General features: G+C 38.4%; 1 protein-coding gene across 1 annotated transcript in view; it reads left to right on the top strand.

The window, feature by feature from the left end:
• Nucleotides 1-9,073, top strand: part of CPB2 (carboxypeptidase B2) — a 78,336-nt gene extending 69,263 nt beyond the window's left edge. The window contains exons 11-12 of the mRNA XM_082246895.1: nt 6,295-6,379; nt 8,845-9,073. Of these exons, the coding sequence (XP_082103021.1) occupies nt 6,295-6,379; nt 8,845-9,041 (282 nt within the window). The 3' untranslated portion in view covers nt 9,042-9,073. The remainder of the gene's footprint in view (nt 1-6,294; nt 6,380-8,844) is intronic.
• Nucleotides 9,074-13,846: the final 4,773 nt, after the last annotated feature.

The raw sequence follows: 13,846 nt of genomic DNA, 5'->3' as shown, positions 1-13,846 counted from the left end.
TTATTCAATCCCTGCTTCATCCCTCGATCCCTGGCGGTTTCTGTTTGATGTGAGTAGTTCTCCAGCTCCACTCAATGGTCTCTCCTGTGAGGAATGATGTGTACATACATTTGCATTATCCCACACAATTTTAATAAAAATATATGAAAAATATATATTTCATATATTTTTATTAAAATTGTGTGGGATAATGCAAATGTACACTTTATTCCTCAGAGGAGAGACCATTGAGTGGAGCTGGATTTCACATAGAGGCCATATGTTACAAGAACTACTCACAATCAAACAGAAACAGGGGATCTGAGGAAGAGGGAACTCCTTTGCAAATTGCAAGGCAATCAGCAACTAATCCAGCTCCACTCAATGGTCTCTCCTAGGAGGAATAATTTGTACATTTGCATTATCCCACACAATTTTAATAAAAAATATATGAATCATATATTGTTCATATATTTCTATTAAAATTGTGTGGGATAATGCAAATGTATGTACACATCATTCCTCACAGGAGAGACCATTGAGTGGAGCTGGATTTCACATAGAGGCCATATGTTACAAGAACTACTCACATCAAACAGAAACTGCCAGGGATCGAGGGATGAAGCAGGGATTGAAGAAGATGAAGAGAGCACTCCTTCACAATCGCAGGCATCCAGGAACTCGTCTCCGGTGAGGTTAGTGACCGTTACCCGTATCACGGCCTGTGGAGGCAGGGCACGTCGATGTCACGTCAGTATGCAACACCGACACGCCCCCGCACACAGAACACCATGGAAATCCAGCGCTAGCCTTTGCCCCTCCTCTCACTGAAGCAGCGCCCGCCACTGGGCCCCTCCCCAGCTCCCCTCCTTACACTGAAGCAGCGCCGGCCGCCGGGCTCCTCCCCTCCTACCACTACGTATCGCCAAGTGAGTTAATTATGTACTGGGCAGCAGGCCCCCTTGCCGGCTGGGCCCCCCCTTCCCGGCCGGGCCCTCGGACCACGTCCGAAGTGCCTGACCGCTCAGTCTGCCCCTGCCTGACTTAATTTATAATTTTTCACGTACCTTTTCTTATTAGCAGCATCTTCAGCTTGAATTTCCAAGACTAGCAGTTCTGGTTTGTCAGATTTGCAAATTAAAGCTTTCATGCAGCTGTGTTACTGGTCATTTTTGTTTATTTTGTTGCAGTCTTCTTCCTGTTGCTGTATCTTTCACTAATTTGCTGTAGCTGGCTATGACTGGGCAATGACTGGGTTCTCAGCTTTTTTTTGGGTGGGTGTCTGGGCCCACAACCTGTTAGACATTATTTATAATTATGGAAAAAAAAAAAGGAAAAAAAGGTGCATCTATCTGCTGTGGTGGGGCGGCAGCACACACAGATAAGTAATATACCAAACGTGTAAATAATCTTAAGAAAAAGTGGGTAGCGCCAAAAGTAAATGAACAACAATGAAATGTGTTTATACTGTGTCTGATACCGGGTCGGTAGTGGCACCCATTGTTATGTGGTTTTATAAATTAATATTATTTTGGCTTTTAACATACAATTCCATGAAAATACTACACTATGGAGACTTCACCTGGCTCCTGGTGAGCTTTATTTACCACAGCTACATCTGGATGGTGCGAGTTGCTGAACAGCCTTCCCCACAACAGATTGTGGCTCTGCGCTGAGTGCGTTTGCTGCTGTAATGGCAGCCAGCTTTTTCGATGAGTGTCCATTTTTAAAAGGGTGTGGTGGATTACTTCTGCACTTTTCAAGTCATCACCAATTTTTTGTGCACATCTTTGCACTGAACTCTGTGCTTTCACCAATAAGTTTATATTGCTAATCCTATCATGGGACTGTGCATATAAATCTATATTTTTCACTATAGTGTTTTTTTATTGTTGCTTTTCATTCAAGATTGGACTTACATATATATATATATATATTTTTTTTTTCACTTTGGCACTTTTTTTCCACTTTATTTCAATGTGTTGTCCATTTATAACACAGTATTCACATTTCATTGTTGTTCATTTACTTTTGGTGCTACACACTTTTTCTTATGTATAATTATGTAAATAGCCCTACAGAACAGAGAGTGCACGGTCCACATTAGCTTTGATGCCTAACTGCAGACAGGAAACTGGAAGTTTATCTAGGTTGAGACATTGACTGAGCTACAAACCTATAAACACTGCCATCTACTGGTTGAAGAATATACAGTATCTCACAAAAGTGAGTGCACCCCTCACATTTTTGTAAATATTTTATTGTATCTTTTCATGTGACAACACTAAAGAAATGACACTTTGCTACAATGTAAATTAGTGAGTGTACAGCTTGTATAACAGTGTAAATTTGCTGTCCCCTCAAAATAACTCAACACACAGCCATTAATGTCTAAACCTCTGGCAACAAAAGAGAGTACACCCCCAAGTAAAAATGTCCAAATTGGGCCCAATAAGCCATTTTCCCTTCCCAATGTCATGTGACTCGTTAATGTTACAAGGTCTCAGGTGTTAATGGGGAGCAGGTGTGTTAAATTTGGTGTTATCGCTCTCACTCTCTCATACTGGTCGCTCTCACTTTCTCATACTGTTCACTGGAAGTTCATGGCACCTCATGGCAAAGAACTCTCTGAGGATCTGAAAAAAAAATTGTTGCTCTACATAAAGATGGCCTAGGCTATAAGAAGATTACCAAAACCCTGAAACTGAGCTGTAGCATGGTGGCTAAGACCATACAGCAGTTTTAAAGGATAGGTCCTACTCAGAACACGCCTCGCTATGGTCGACCAAAGAGGTTGTCAGAATTAATAATTAATAATAATCATATCTCGCTGTGCCTCCATTATATCAGAATGTTTATACTGCTCTGAATATACAGTGTCTATTTATGGTTAATAATAAGCAAAGATCTGTGATGTAGGAGATTCTCCACTTATTCCATAAATCAATATGTAGCGAGTTCTTTTTATTGATTAATTTCTTTTTAAAAGCATATACCAATCTTAGTGAAAACAGTCTACAGTATGGAATATATAGAAGTTTTATTCACGAGACATGTAATCACGATAAATGATCAAACTTGAGATGACACCAAAAAGATAACTTCACAAAAATACCAACTTCAAATAATTAATGCAATGTGATTTGTTTAGCTCAATAATGAAAGTGAAACTGAAAGAAAGTTAAAGTGAAACGAAAGCAAGATTACCATTTCCCCAGATGTAGTAGAAACCATATTTAATGTATACTATACAATCAGACCACAATTGTCTGCGCAATGCACAACCTGATAATCACTTCACTGCAGATGAAGTGAGAATAAGCCATGCAAAACGGAAGACTTAAAATCGCAAATAATGCGTTAAATCTGATATTAATAAAAATGTATAAAAAGCAAAAATCATCTCTTTAGAGAAAAATCTACATATGGTTTATACGGCTGGGATTGTACTCTCGTTACCCTTTAAATATGAAATGTAAAACATTTAAGGAAGTACATAAACAATATTGAATAATAATCAAATAATTAGCAAGGCATATTTACCATATTTAAGATGGTGGCTAGCTTAGAATAGTAGTTACCAGGTTCCTTAAGATGGCTGCATTTCCAAGATGGTGGCCAATTAGGGAGGAGTTTCGCTTGGCGTCCCTCAAAGGTTCAGATACATGATGGATTGAAAGGAAGTCTGTGTAGATGAGTCTGTGCATAGCTGTTAGTAGTGTGTATGTTGTATGTGTGATGTATATTGGGCAAAATGTCATGTGTCATGTGTCTCTCTCATCTGGGCTTTTATATGGTATAGAACAAAGGACTATTAAAATTACCATAAGTTAAACCCAGAGGGAGTAACATGATCATCATTGGTTGGAACATCTTATTCATTAACTGGTGATGTCATAGGGTGACACCTCTTGGTCAACCAGTATATTAAAATTAAATAAGATTTCTCCATTTAAGACTATTATAAAACAACATAAAAATGTATCCATGCTCTCATCTATGACATGTCCATTTCATCCACCAGGTATCTGAATAAAGAATTAATCTTGATAACACCATTCTAATATTTAATATATCTTATTTAAAATATATTGGATTTTACTTTTTAACCCAAGACTTCAATTACCGTAGTAGTCAGCAAAAATGGCAGTATTGCATTGCTCTTAGGTTCAGTATGACAGCATTATTTGCCTACAAATAAACTTCGAACCTTTATATTGACCCAGAGCTTACAATCCAGACCTTCTAAAGTCTAGCAAGGTCAAACTAAATTTTATGATGCTTTCTACATGTTACAATTTACAAATGTTTACTGAAGCCTGTCTTGACATAAAGAGATGATTCATCAAAATCAGTAAATTTAGTTTTTAGCAAAATATGAAACAATTCTAATATATAACGGTCTTCTACATATCTATGTATGCTAGTTATATATATATATATATATATTTCAGTGTTAATATTATGTTACATATAACATTATAACATATCTGAAAATTTTAGTTTTACATAGGTCTAAGCATAGAAAAATACTGACTTGTTTTATGATCCCACACAAACAAGATTACCTTGGAATAGTGTCTTAGACCTTATCTTAAAGAAAGTCAACAGACAATTTATTACTTTAGCTTAGATCAACACAGCATGTCTGGGGCAAACCTGTCGAATAGGCACTTTTAAAGGAGATTTAACCTTTTAGTAACCTGACAAAAATAGATGTCATTGCTAATTCTATACAGATCAAAATATGACATTCCATTTCTATTTGTGAAATTAAATCTCCCCAAATAACCCTGACAAGGTTGAGTGCACGTGCTCAGTGTCATATCTAAAGGTTGTCTTTGGGAAATAGAGGTATGAGTGCTGCCAGCATTGCTGCAGAGGTTGTTGAAGGGGTGGGGGGTCAGCCTGTCAGTGCTCAGACCATACACCGCACACTGCATCAAATTGGTCTGCATGGCTGTCATCCCAGAAGGAAGCCTCTTCTAAAGATGATGCACAAGAAAGCCTGCAAACAGTTTGCTGAAGACAAGCAGACCAAGGACATGGATTACTGGAACCATGCCCTGTGGTCTGATGAGACCAAGATAAACTTATTTGGTTCAGAAGGTGTCAAGCGTGTGTGGCGGCAACCAGGTGAGGAGTACAAAACAAGTGTGTCTTGCCTACAGTCAAGCATGGAGGTGAAAGTGTCATGGTCTGGGGCTGCATGAGCGCTGCCAGCACTGGGGAGCTACAGTTCATTGAGGGAATCATGAATGCTTACATGTACTGTGTCATACTGAAGCAGAGCATGATCCCCTCCCTTCAGAGACTGGGCAGCAGGGCAGTATTCCAAACATGATAACGAACCCAAAAACAACTCCAAGGTGACCACTGCCTTGCTAAAGAAGATAAGGGTAAAGGTGATGGACTGGCTAAGCATATCTCCAGACCTAAACCCTATTGAGCATCTGTGGGGCATCCTCAAATTGAAGGTGGAAGAGCGCCGGGTCTCTAACATCCACCAGCTCAGTGATGTCGTCATGGAGGAGTGGAAGAGGACTCCGGTGGCAACCTGTAAAGCTCTGGTGAACTTCATGCCCAAGAGGGTTAAGGCAGTGCTGGAAAATAATGGTGGCCACACAAAATATTGACACTTTGGGCCCAATTTGGACATTTTCACTTAGGGGTGTACTCACTTTTTTTTGTACTCACTCAGCAGTTTAGACATTAATGGCTGCTTGTTGCCTAATTTTGAGGGGACAGCAAATGTGCACGGTTATACAAGCTGTACACTCACTACTTTACATTGTAGCAAAGTGTCATTTCTTCAGTGTTGTCACATGAAAAGATATAATAAAATATTTAAAAAATGTGAGAGGTGCACTCACTTTTGTGAGATACTGTATCTCTACTGAATACTGATGTACTATAGTTGTTGCACAAAATGCAATTCTGTATTCCAACAAGTTCTTGGTTCAATGTTATCCCATGGGAAACCTGTGAGGGTGGCCCCAAGGTTTCGATTGCCTAGGGGCCTCCACAGAGTTTAATCTGACACTACATAAAGATTGTTTTGATATGGACAACAAACTTTGTATAAAATGTGGTCATGAATAACAGCACAATATCAATGTAAACATGTGCAAACCATATCGCTTATTTAAAAAGTTTACTTGTGCTTCAAAAAATAAAGCTGTGATAAGATACACAGTAAACATTTCCTCATATGAACAGATCACTTAAATGGTTAGGTTGTTAATAAGATTCAACCTAAATATTAGCTATACTGTCTCCTAAAAGTTGCTTTCACTAATACATTTTTTTGTTTAGACACAGCTGGCAAATAAAGTAATTGAAGGCATCAAGCTAACTTCAAGAAACAAATACGTATCTGGCACAGGAGCAGAAACCATCTGTAAGTAGAATTCCAAACAAGATAACTACACTGCTCAAAAAAATGAAAGGAATTTTTTTTTTTTTAGAATATATTGTTTTTTTTTCTGAATACAGAATATAGCCATAGAATAAAACAGGCAATGTACAACAAACAAGTTACATTGGCATAGAACAGGATTCAATTCTGAAGTGGTTACCTTGGGTGTGGGGGGGGGTAAAGGAGGAAAGGGAAGAGGGGGGAGGAAAGGGAGGGGAACCCAAGCTCGAATTTGCATGTAGGGAGCTTTCCTGAAGCTTGAGTGCTTCAAGCTGTTGCAAGTAGAGCATATCAAAATATGCAGATACGAGGTGTTGTGGTAGTTAGAGGCATGAAGCATAGAGTAATAGAGTAACGGGCAGCGTGTGACTTATGTTGCCGTCTCTGAGGTGTGGAAGGGGGGGGGGGGGTAGAGTGGGAAAGTTTCAGTGAGTTCATGGTATCCAACCATGGGGGGATATATTGGGGCTGAGAGTGTCCCATTAGTTCATGGTGGATCAAACTGTAGTAGTTGATTGTTTAGCTGGTTGTTTATTTTCTTGAATGAAACAAACATTTTCAGTTATCCTTAATGATTCACTAAGCTACTCTGAGACCTACAGAAAAAAACAATAGTTCTTCAAGACTTCATAGTGCCACCAGTGATTTTTTATTTTTATATATATATATATATATATTTATATATACAGTGCCTTGCGAAAGTATTCGGCCCCCTTGAACTTTGCGACCTTTTGCCACATTTCAGGCTTCAAACATAAAGATATAAAAACTGTAATTTTTTTGTGAAGAATCAACAACAAGTGGGACACAATCATGAAGTGGAACAAAATTTATTGGATATTTTAAACTTTGTTAACAAATAAAAAACTGAAAAATTATTCATCCCCCTTAAGTTATTACTTTGTAGCGCCACCTTTTGCTGCGATTACAGCTGTAAGTCGCTTGGGGTATGTCTCTATCAGTTTTGCACATCGAGAGACTGAAATTTTTGCCCATTCCTCCTTGCAAAACAGCTCGAGCTCAGTGAGGTTGGATGGAGAGCGTTTGTGAACAGCAGTTTTCAGTTCTTTCCACAGATTCTCGATTGGATTCAGGTCTGGACTTTGACTTGGCCATTATAACACCTGAACATGTTTATTTCTGAACCATTCCATTGTAGATTTTGCTTTATGTTTTGGATCATTGTCTTGTTGTAAGACAAATCTCCGTCCCAGTCTCAGGTCTTTTGCAGACTTCATCAGCTTTTCTTCCAGAATGGTCCTGTATTTGGCTCCATCCATCTTCCCATCAGTTTTAACCATCTTCCCTGTCCCTGCTGAAGAAAAGCAGGCCCAAACCATGATGCTGCCACCACCATGTTTGACAGTGGGGATGGTGTGTTCAGGGTGATGAGCTGTGTTGCTTTTACGCTTTGAATTGTTGCCAAAAAGTTTGATTTTGGTTTCATCTGACCAGAGCACCTTCTTCCACATGTTTGGTGTGTCTCCCAGGTGGCTTGTGGCAAACTTTAAACAACACTTTTTATGGATATCTTTAAGAAATGGCTTTCTTCTTGCCACTCTTCCATAAAGGCCAGATTTGTGCAGTATACGAATGATTGTTGTCCTATGGACAGAGTCTCCCACCTCAGCTGTAGATCTCTGCAGTTCATCCAGAGTGTTCATGGGCCTCTTGGCTGCATCTCTGATCAGTCTTCTCCTTGTATGAGCTGAAAGTTTAGAGGGACGGCCAGGTCTTCGTAGATTTGCAGTGGTCTGATACTCCTTCCATTTCAATATTATCGCTTGCACAGTGCTTCTTGGGATGTTTAAAGCTTGGGAAATCTCTTTGTATCCAAATCCGGCTTTAAACTTCTCCGCAACAGTATATCGGACCTGCCTGGTGTGTTCCTTGTTCTTCATGATGCTCTCTGCGATTTAAACTGACCTCTGAGACTATCACAGTGCAGGTGCATTTATACGGAGACTTGATTACACAAAGGTGGATTCTATTTATCATCATTAATTATTTAGGTCAACATTGGATCATTCAGAGATCCTCACTGAACTTCTGGAGAGAGTTTGCTGCACTGAAAGTAAAGGGGCTGAATAATTTTGCACGCCCAATTTTCCAGTTTTTTATTTGTTAACAAAGTTTGAAATATCCAATAAATTTCGTTCCACTTCATGATTGTGTCCCACTTGTTGTTGATTCTTCACAAAAAAATTACAGTTTTATATCTTTATGTTTGAAGCCTGAAATGTGGCAAAATGTCGCAAAGTTCAAGGGGGCCGAATACTTTCGCAAGGCACTGTGTGTATATATATATATATATATATATATATATATATATATATATATATATATATACACATATATAACTAGTGGGAAGGTGGAATACAGTTTACACTTTGCAATGAACATTTTCATAATACAAATTTAATATGGTATTTTCTTTTTTATTGCAGATTTAGCTCCAGGTGGCTCTGATGATTGGGCATATGATCTGGGAATTAAATATTCTTTCACCATCGAGCTTCGGGATAAAGGGACTTATGGATTTTTGCTTCCTCCAAAGTTAATAAGACCAACATGCAGTGAAGCTCTAACTGGGATTAAAATAATATCTGCATATATTGTTAAAAAAAATGCAGTGCTGTCATAGCTAACTACCTAAAATAAATTACATACAACCAACATTGGACACATTAACTTTTATAATCAAATATGACTTACAAATGCATCGAAATACAATATAGTATTTTTATTGTATTTACAGTATCTTGTAAATGACTACCTTTTGTTTGTTGCATACATATGCTCCCATAATCTAATAGTACAAAATCCAGCATCATACAGAAATAGGTTTTGGGATTTTAGAAAAAACTGGAGCAAGGTGTAATGTAGATGTTGTCCAAGGCAAGCAAGTCAGATTTTACTAAATCTTTGAATTCATATTGGTAGAGTTTCAGGACTTCAACTACGGGGTTCTCTGATGGGAACAATATTGCGCTTCCAGGCTGCTTAATTTTTAGAAGTTCTGGTTCCTCAGACTGATGGCTTTTTATGTGTGTGTGCAAAAGGTGCGGTATGAGTGTAAAGTCATGTAAGTTTCATGTAAATGCTTCGGTTTCAAACTTTATTGATATTCTGTAAAATAATAAAGCAGACATGTTTGGTAGAATAGATTCCTTCTTCAGGGTTAACAATTAGAGTGAAGAAAAATAGAGGAACTACATTTATAAGATATTTATGTTGGTGTTAAAATGGCTGTGCTAGTAGTAGGATTAAAAAAAAAAATATATATATATATATATATATACACACGCACACACACACTGTATAAACACAGTATATATATATCTGCCACATTTTATGTGTATTTATAAAATAAGACACAATAAATACTCATTTTTTTGGGAGATTTGTTCCACTTCTAATGCCAGCTGCTTAAAGTTAGGTGAAAATTGTAGCATAAGATAGCTTATAAGAAATATAGTTATATATATTATGGGGTACAGATGCAACTGGTATTAGCAGCAGTAAATCATACACGAGGGCTTTGTACAGCAAGTCCATTAAATAAACAAACAAATCATCTGCTCATTACAGCTACTAAGGCCCTGTTCACACCCGAGTATTTTTCAGCTCGTAAAACGCACATCTCAAACGCCCAACAAGCAAAATCCCATTCATTTCAATGGCCCCTGTTCACATATGAGCGTTTTGTCACCTGAAGCAAAACGTCTAAAGCTCAAAAAAGTACATGAGCTTCTTTTTTGGCAGATTACAAGCCTTTTTGTTAGATGACAATGCATGCCTCCAAACACCTGCAAACAAATGCCTGAAAAACGCCTGAAACCGATACGCTTAGGTGTGAATGGAGCTTAACTAAAGTAATTCCCTGATTAAGGGCTTGTTTACACTTGCTTCCAAATGTTGTATTGGGCACATTTTTTTTAAAGCTCTCTGAATGCCAATCTAAGCACCTGGCACTAAATAAAATGGTAAGATTACAGTCCTATTTACACCTTGTGTTTGTTTCAAAAATGATACCCCATGTCCCTTTCTTGGTGCTTCAAAGCTTCTCCAAAGCATCCATAGAAGTCTATGACAAAGCTTGCTAGAAGTACCTGCAGCTTTTGAAAGGCTTTTATTCAGCATTTGTGTTGGGAGGTATTGCAGGTATGAGATATCCCGGGATGCACTGGGAACGCTACAGCAGAAGGTGACGAGGGACCAGAGAGAGAGGACTGAGTGGCAGAGGATCAGCAGAGCTGGGGGACCAGAGCAGGAGAAACTAGCAATGTGGGAGCAATTGAGCAGGGAGGAAAGGAGGATCAGCAAACTAGAGGATCAGCAGAGCTGGAGGTTTTTACTGAGTGGGGGATCAACAGAGCTGGGAGTACCACTAAGCAGCTAAACTGGTCAATACAAAGTGAAGCTGGGCTAATCAGTATATGGAAAGAAAAACATGTATACTAGAGTGTCGGTGTGCTGGTATTGAATGGTGAAAAAAGGAGACAAAAATATGTAAATGTGCTAGTAAATAAATTGAAAATATATCAAATAAGGTGGATAAAAACGTCTTCAAAATGACCTGTGAAAATCTTATGACTACAAAAATATGTGTAAATGTGCTAGTAAGTATAAAATGAAAATATATCAAATGAGGTAGATATATGTAGATATAAACGTCTTCAAAAATTACAAGTAGGCCCTGTGAAGATCTATAGCTCTAAACAATGAAATTGAATAGTAAAAAATTGAATAGTAAACACAAAGAACTGTGAATGGACATCATAAACCGTAGTGCACTAAAGTGATAAAAGTGAACAGTGCATAGTAGAAAATTCATATAAATTAAATAAATAAATATAAAAAATCATGTGGTAGAGAAAGTCCATCAATTTTGAATAGTTTGTGAAACTTGAGTGATGGTAAGCACTTCAAAATGTGAACGGTGTGCACATATAAAAACGAAAGGATTGAATCACTCTTCTGGGTGTACTACACCCTTACCTTACTACGCGGTCCTTACCATATTTTATCCTCCATAAAGAGTACCTGTCACTGCCTATTGCTGTCACAAGGGATGTTTACTTTGCTTGTGACAGCAATAAAAGTGATCAGATTTTTTTTTTTTTTTTAAACCTGTGCTAAAATTAAAAAATTAAATTAAATTAATACGGGAAAAAATTATTTTTTAAAGCGTCACCTATGAAGATTTTTATTGACCGTAGTTTGTCGCCATTCCGTGGGTGTGCGCAATTTTAAACCGTAACATGTTAGGTATCTATTTACTTGGCATAACATCATCTTTTATAATGTAAAAAAAATGGGCTAACTTTACTGCTTAGTTTTTTTTAAATGTATTTTTTCCCAAAAAATTGAGTTTGAAAGACCGCTGCGCAAATACCTCGTGACAAAAAATATTGCAATGACTGCCATTTTATTCTCCAGAGTCTTTGCTAAAAAAAAAAAAAAAAATATATATATATATATATATATATATATATATATATAATGTTTGGGGGTTCTAAGTAATTTTCTAGCAAAAAATACAGATTTTAACTTGTAAACAACATGTATCAGAAATGGGCTCGGTCCAAAAGTAGTTAATCTTGCCAAGAAGAGCCTCACAATTTATATAAAACCAAGTAAAAAAAGTTAAAAGAGAAATGCAGGAATAGAAATTAACAAACATTTATACTTACCTAAGCCTTGATCTGAGCTGCAGCTGTCCCCAGCTGGCTCTACACTGAGAACCGAACGATCAAAGACTGCTGACTTCTCAAGCCTGCTCTAAGCCGAGAACGGTGCCTGTACTCTGCTACTCCAGTGCTCACTGTAGCACCAGGCTGTGGAAGGGGCAGGAGAGGCTGGCTCAGGATCACAGTCATGCTGAAAGCAGGCCTCCTGGGCTGCCGCCCAAATGATCACCACACGCCACGAGTGCCCCCCCCCCGCTACGTAATCCAAGCTCTGCTTGCCCATCTGTGGGCCCAGGACTGGCATAGCGGTTGCCACCAGGTAGAGGGGGGTGGTAGAGGGGGGAGGTAGAGGGGGGAGGAGAGCAGAGACACGTCCGCTCTCCTCCCCTTCTAGTTGTTGATACGAAGGTGACCTGTGACATCACTTTCAAGTCCCTGTTGACAGTTTCCTTGGCCATCAAGGCCGGGAAAGAATGTAATGCAGTGCGTTGTGCATTGCATTACAGTCAGTGGAGCACATGAGAGACAAGCAGAATATTTTAAACCCTGGATGTCTCAACACAGAGAGCCTGTCCCCAAAAAAAAAAAATCATCACATAAGCGACTTTTTGTCCCTTATGTGATCGGAAAAAAAGTTATGTAAAAAAACATTTTTTTTTCATGTAAAAAATGAGTTACTCCCATGCACATAAACCCCCCCCCCCCAAAAAAAAAAAAAAATTGGGGACCCCCATATATACGCATGTGCAAACGTAATCAAACGTGGTGGGTTGCCTATGCCTGAAAACATTAATTGCGATATATATATATCGCCGTCCACGCCGGAATAAGAACAATAATTTTAGCACCAAACCTCCTTCGTAAAGCTAAACTGATGACTTATGGGGGACTTTTACAGCATCTCCTAAGGAAAATACAGGGTACTAACTAGGGATAGACCGATTATTGGCAAGGCCGATATATCGGTGGCCTATATGCACTTTCCCCGATATATATCGGTATCGGCCCCGGAACTGGCCGATATTTTTGTGACGTCATTCTGCCTTCTTAGGCCGCCTCCCTCTTCTTGGACAGCCTCTTCTGGAGTTGGGACTAGTCTCAGGGGAGTGTATCACAGCCATACACCCACCCACAGCAGCCCGGTGCCAGCCAGCCAGCCACAGGCACTGTACCAGCGAGCCACCCACAGGACCTGTACAGACTTGTATAAAGTACTCGAAATTTCTACTTGAGTAAAAGTACAAGTGCTCGATCAAAAAGTGACTTAAGTAGAAGTGGAAGTGCTCGCAGAAAAAGTTACTTAAGTAGAAGTACTAAAGTATTCAACATTTTTTTTACTTAAGTATTGCAAGTAGTTTTTTCAAAAAATTTGCTACTTAAGTACTAAAAGTAAAAAGTACCAGTAGTTTTGAAAAAAAATTTCTACTCAAGTACTGAAAGTAGAAGTACAAGTACTGTGTTATGTAGTTATTAAAGAAAGAAGTCAAAAGTTTGAACATCATATTGTTTTTTATTATTTCAAATGATTTATTCAAATGATTAACCTGTGTTTGTTAGTAGTTTCTTGATGCACTTTAAGCGCTGTAGCACCATTTATTTGTTTGTTTCATATTTTCTTTTTATTGGAAAGATTTGGTATAGCAGCTTTTATTATACACAGCCTTTATTTTCATATGCGCTGATTTACAAATGACATTATACACATTTTTTTGAGCTTTATGCAACCTGCCATCTACTGTTCTGGCAGTGGTAATTT

The sequence above is a fragment of the Pelophylax lessonae genome (genome assembly GCF_965119305.1).
Source record: "Pelophylax lessonae genome assembly, chromosome: 2".
Classification (NCBI taxonomy): domain Eukaryota; kingdom Metazoa; phylum Chordata; class Amphibia; order Anura; family Ranidae; genus Pelophylax; species Pelophylax lessonae.
The sequence above is the reverse complement of the archived record's forward strand: the minus strand, read 5'-3'. Positions and strand labels throughout refer to the sequence as shown.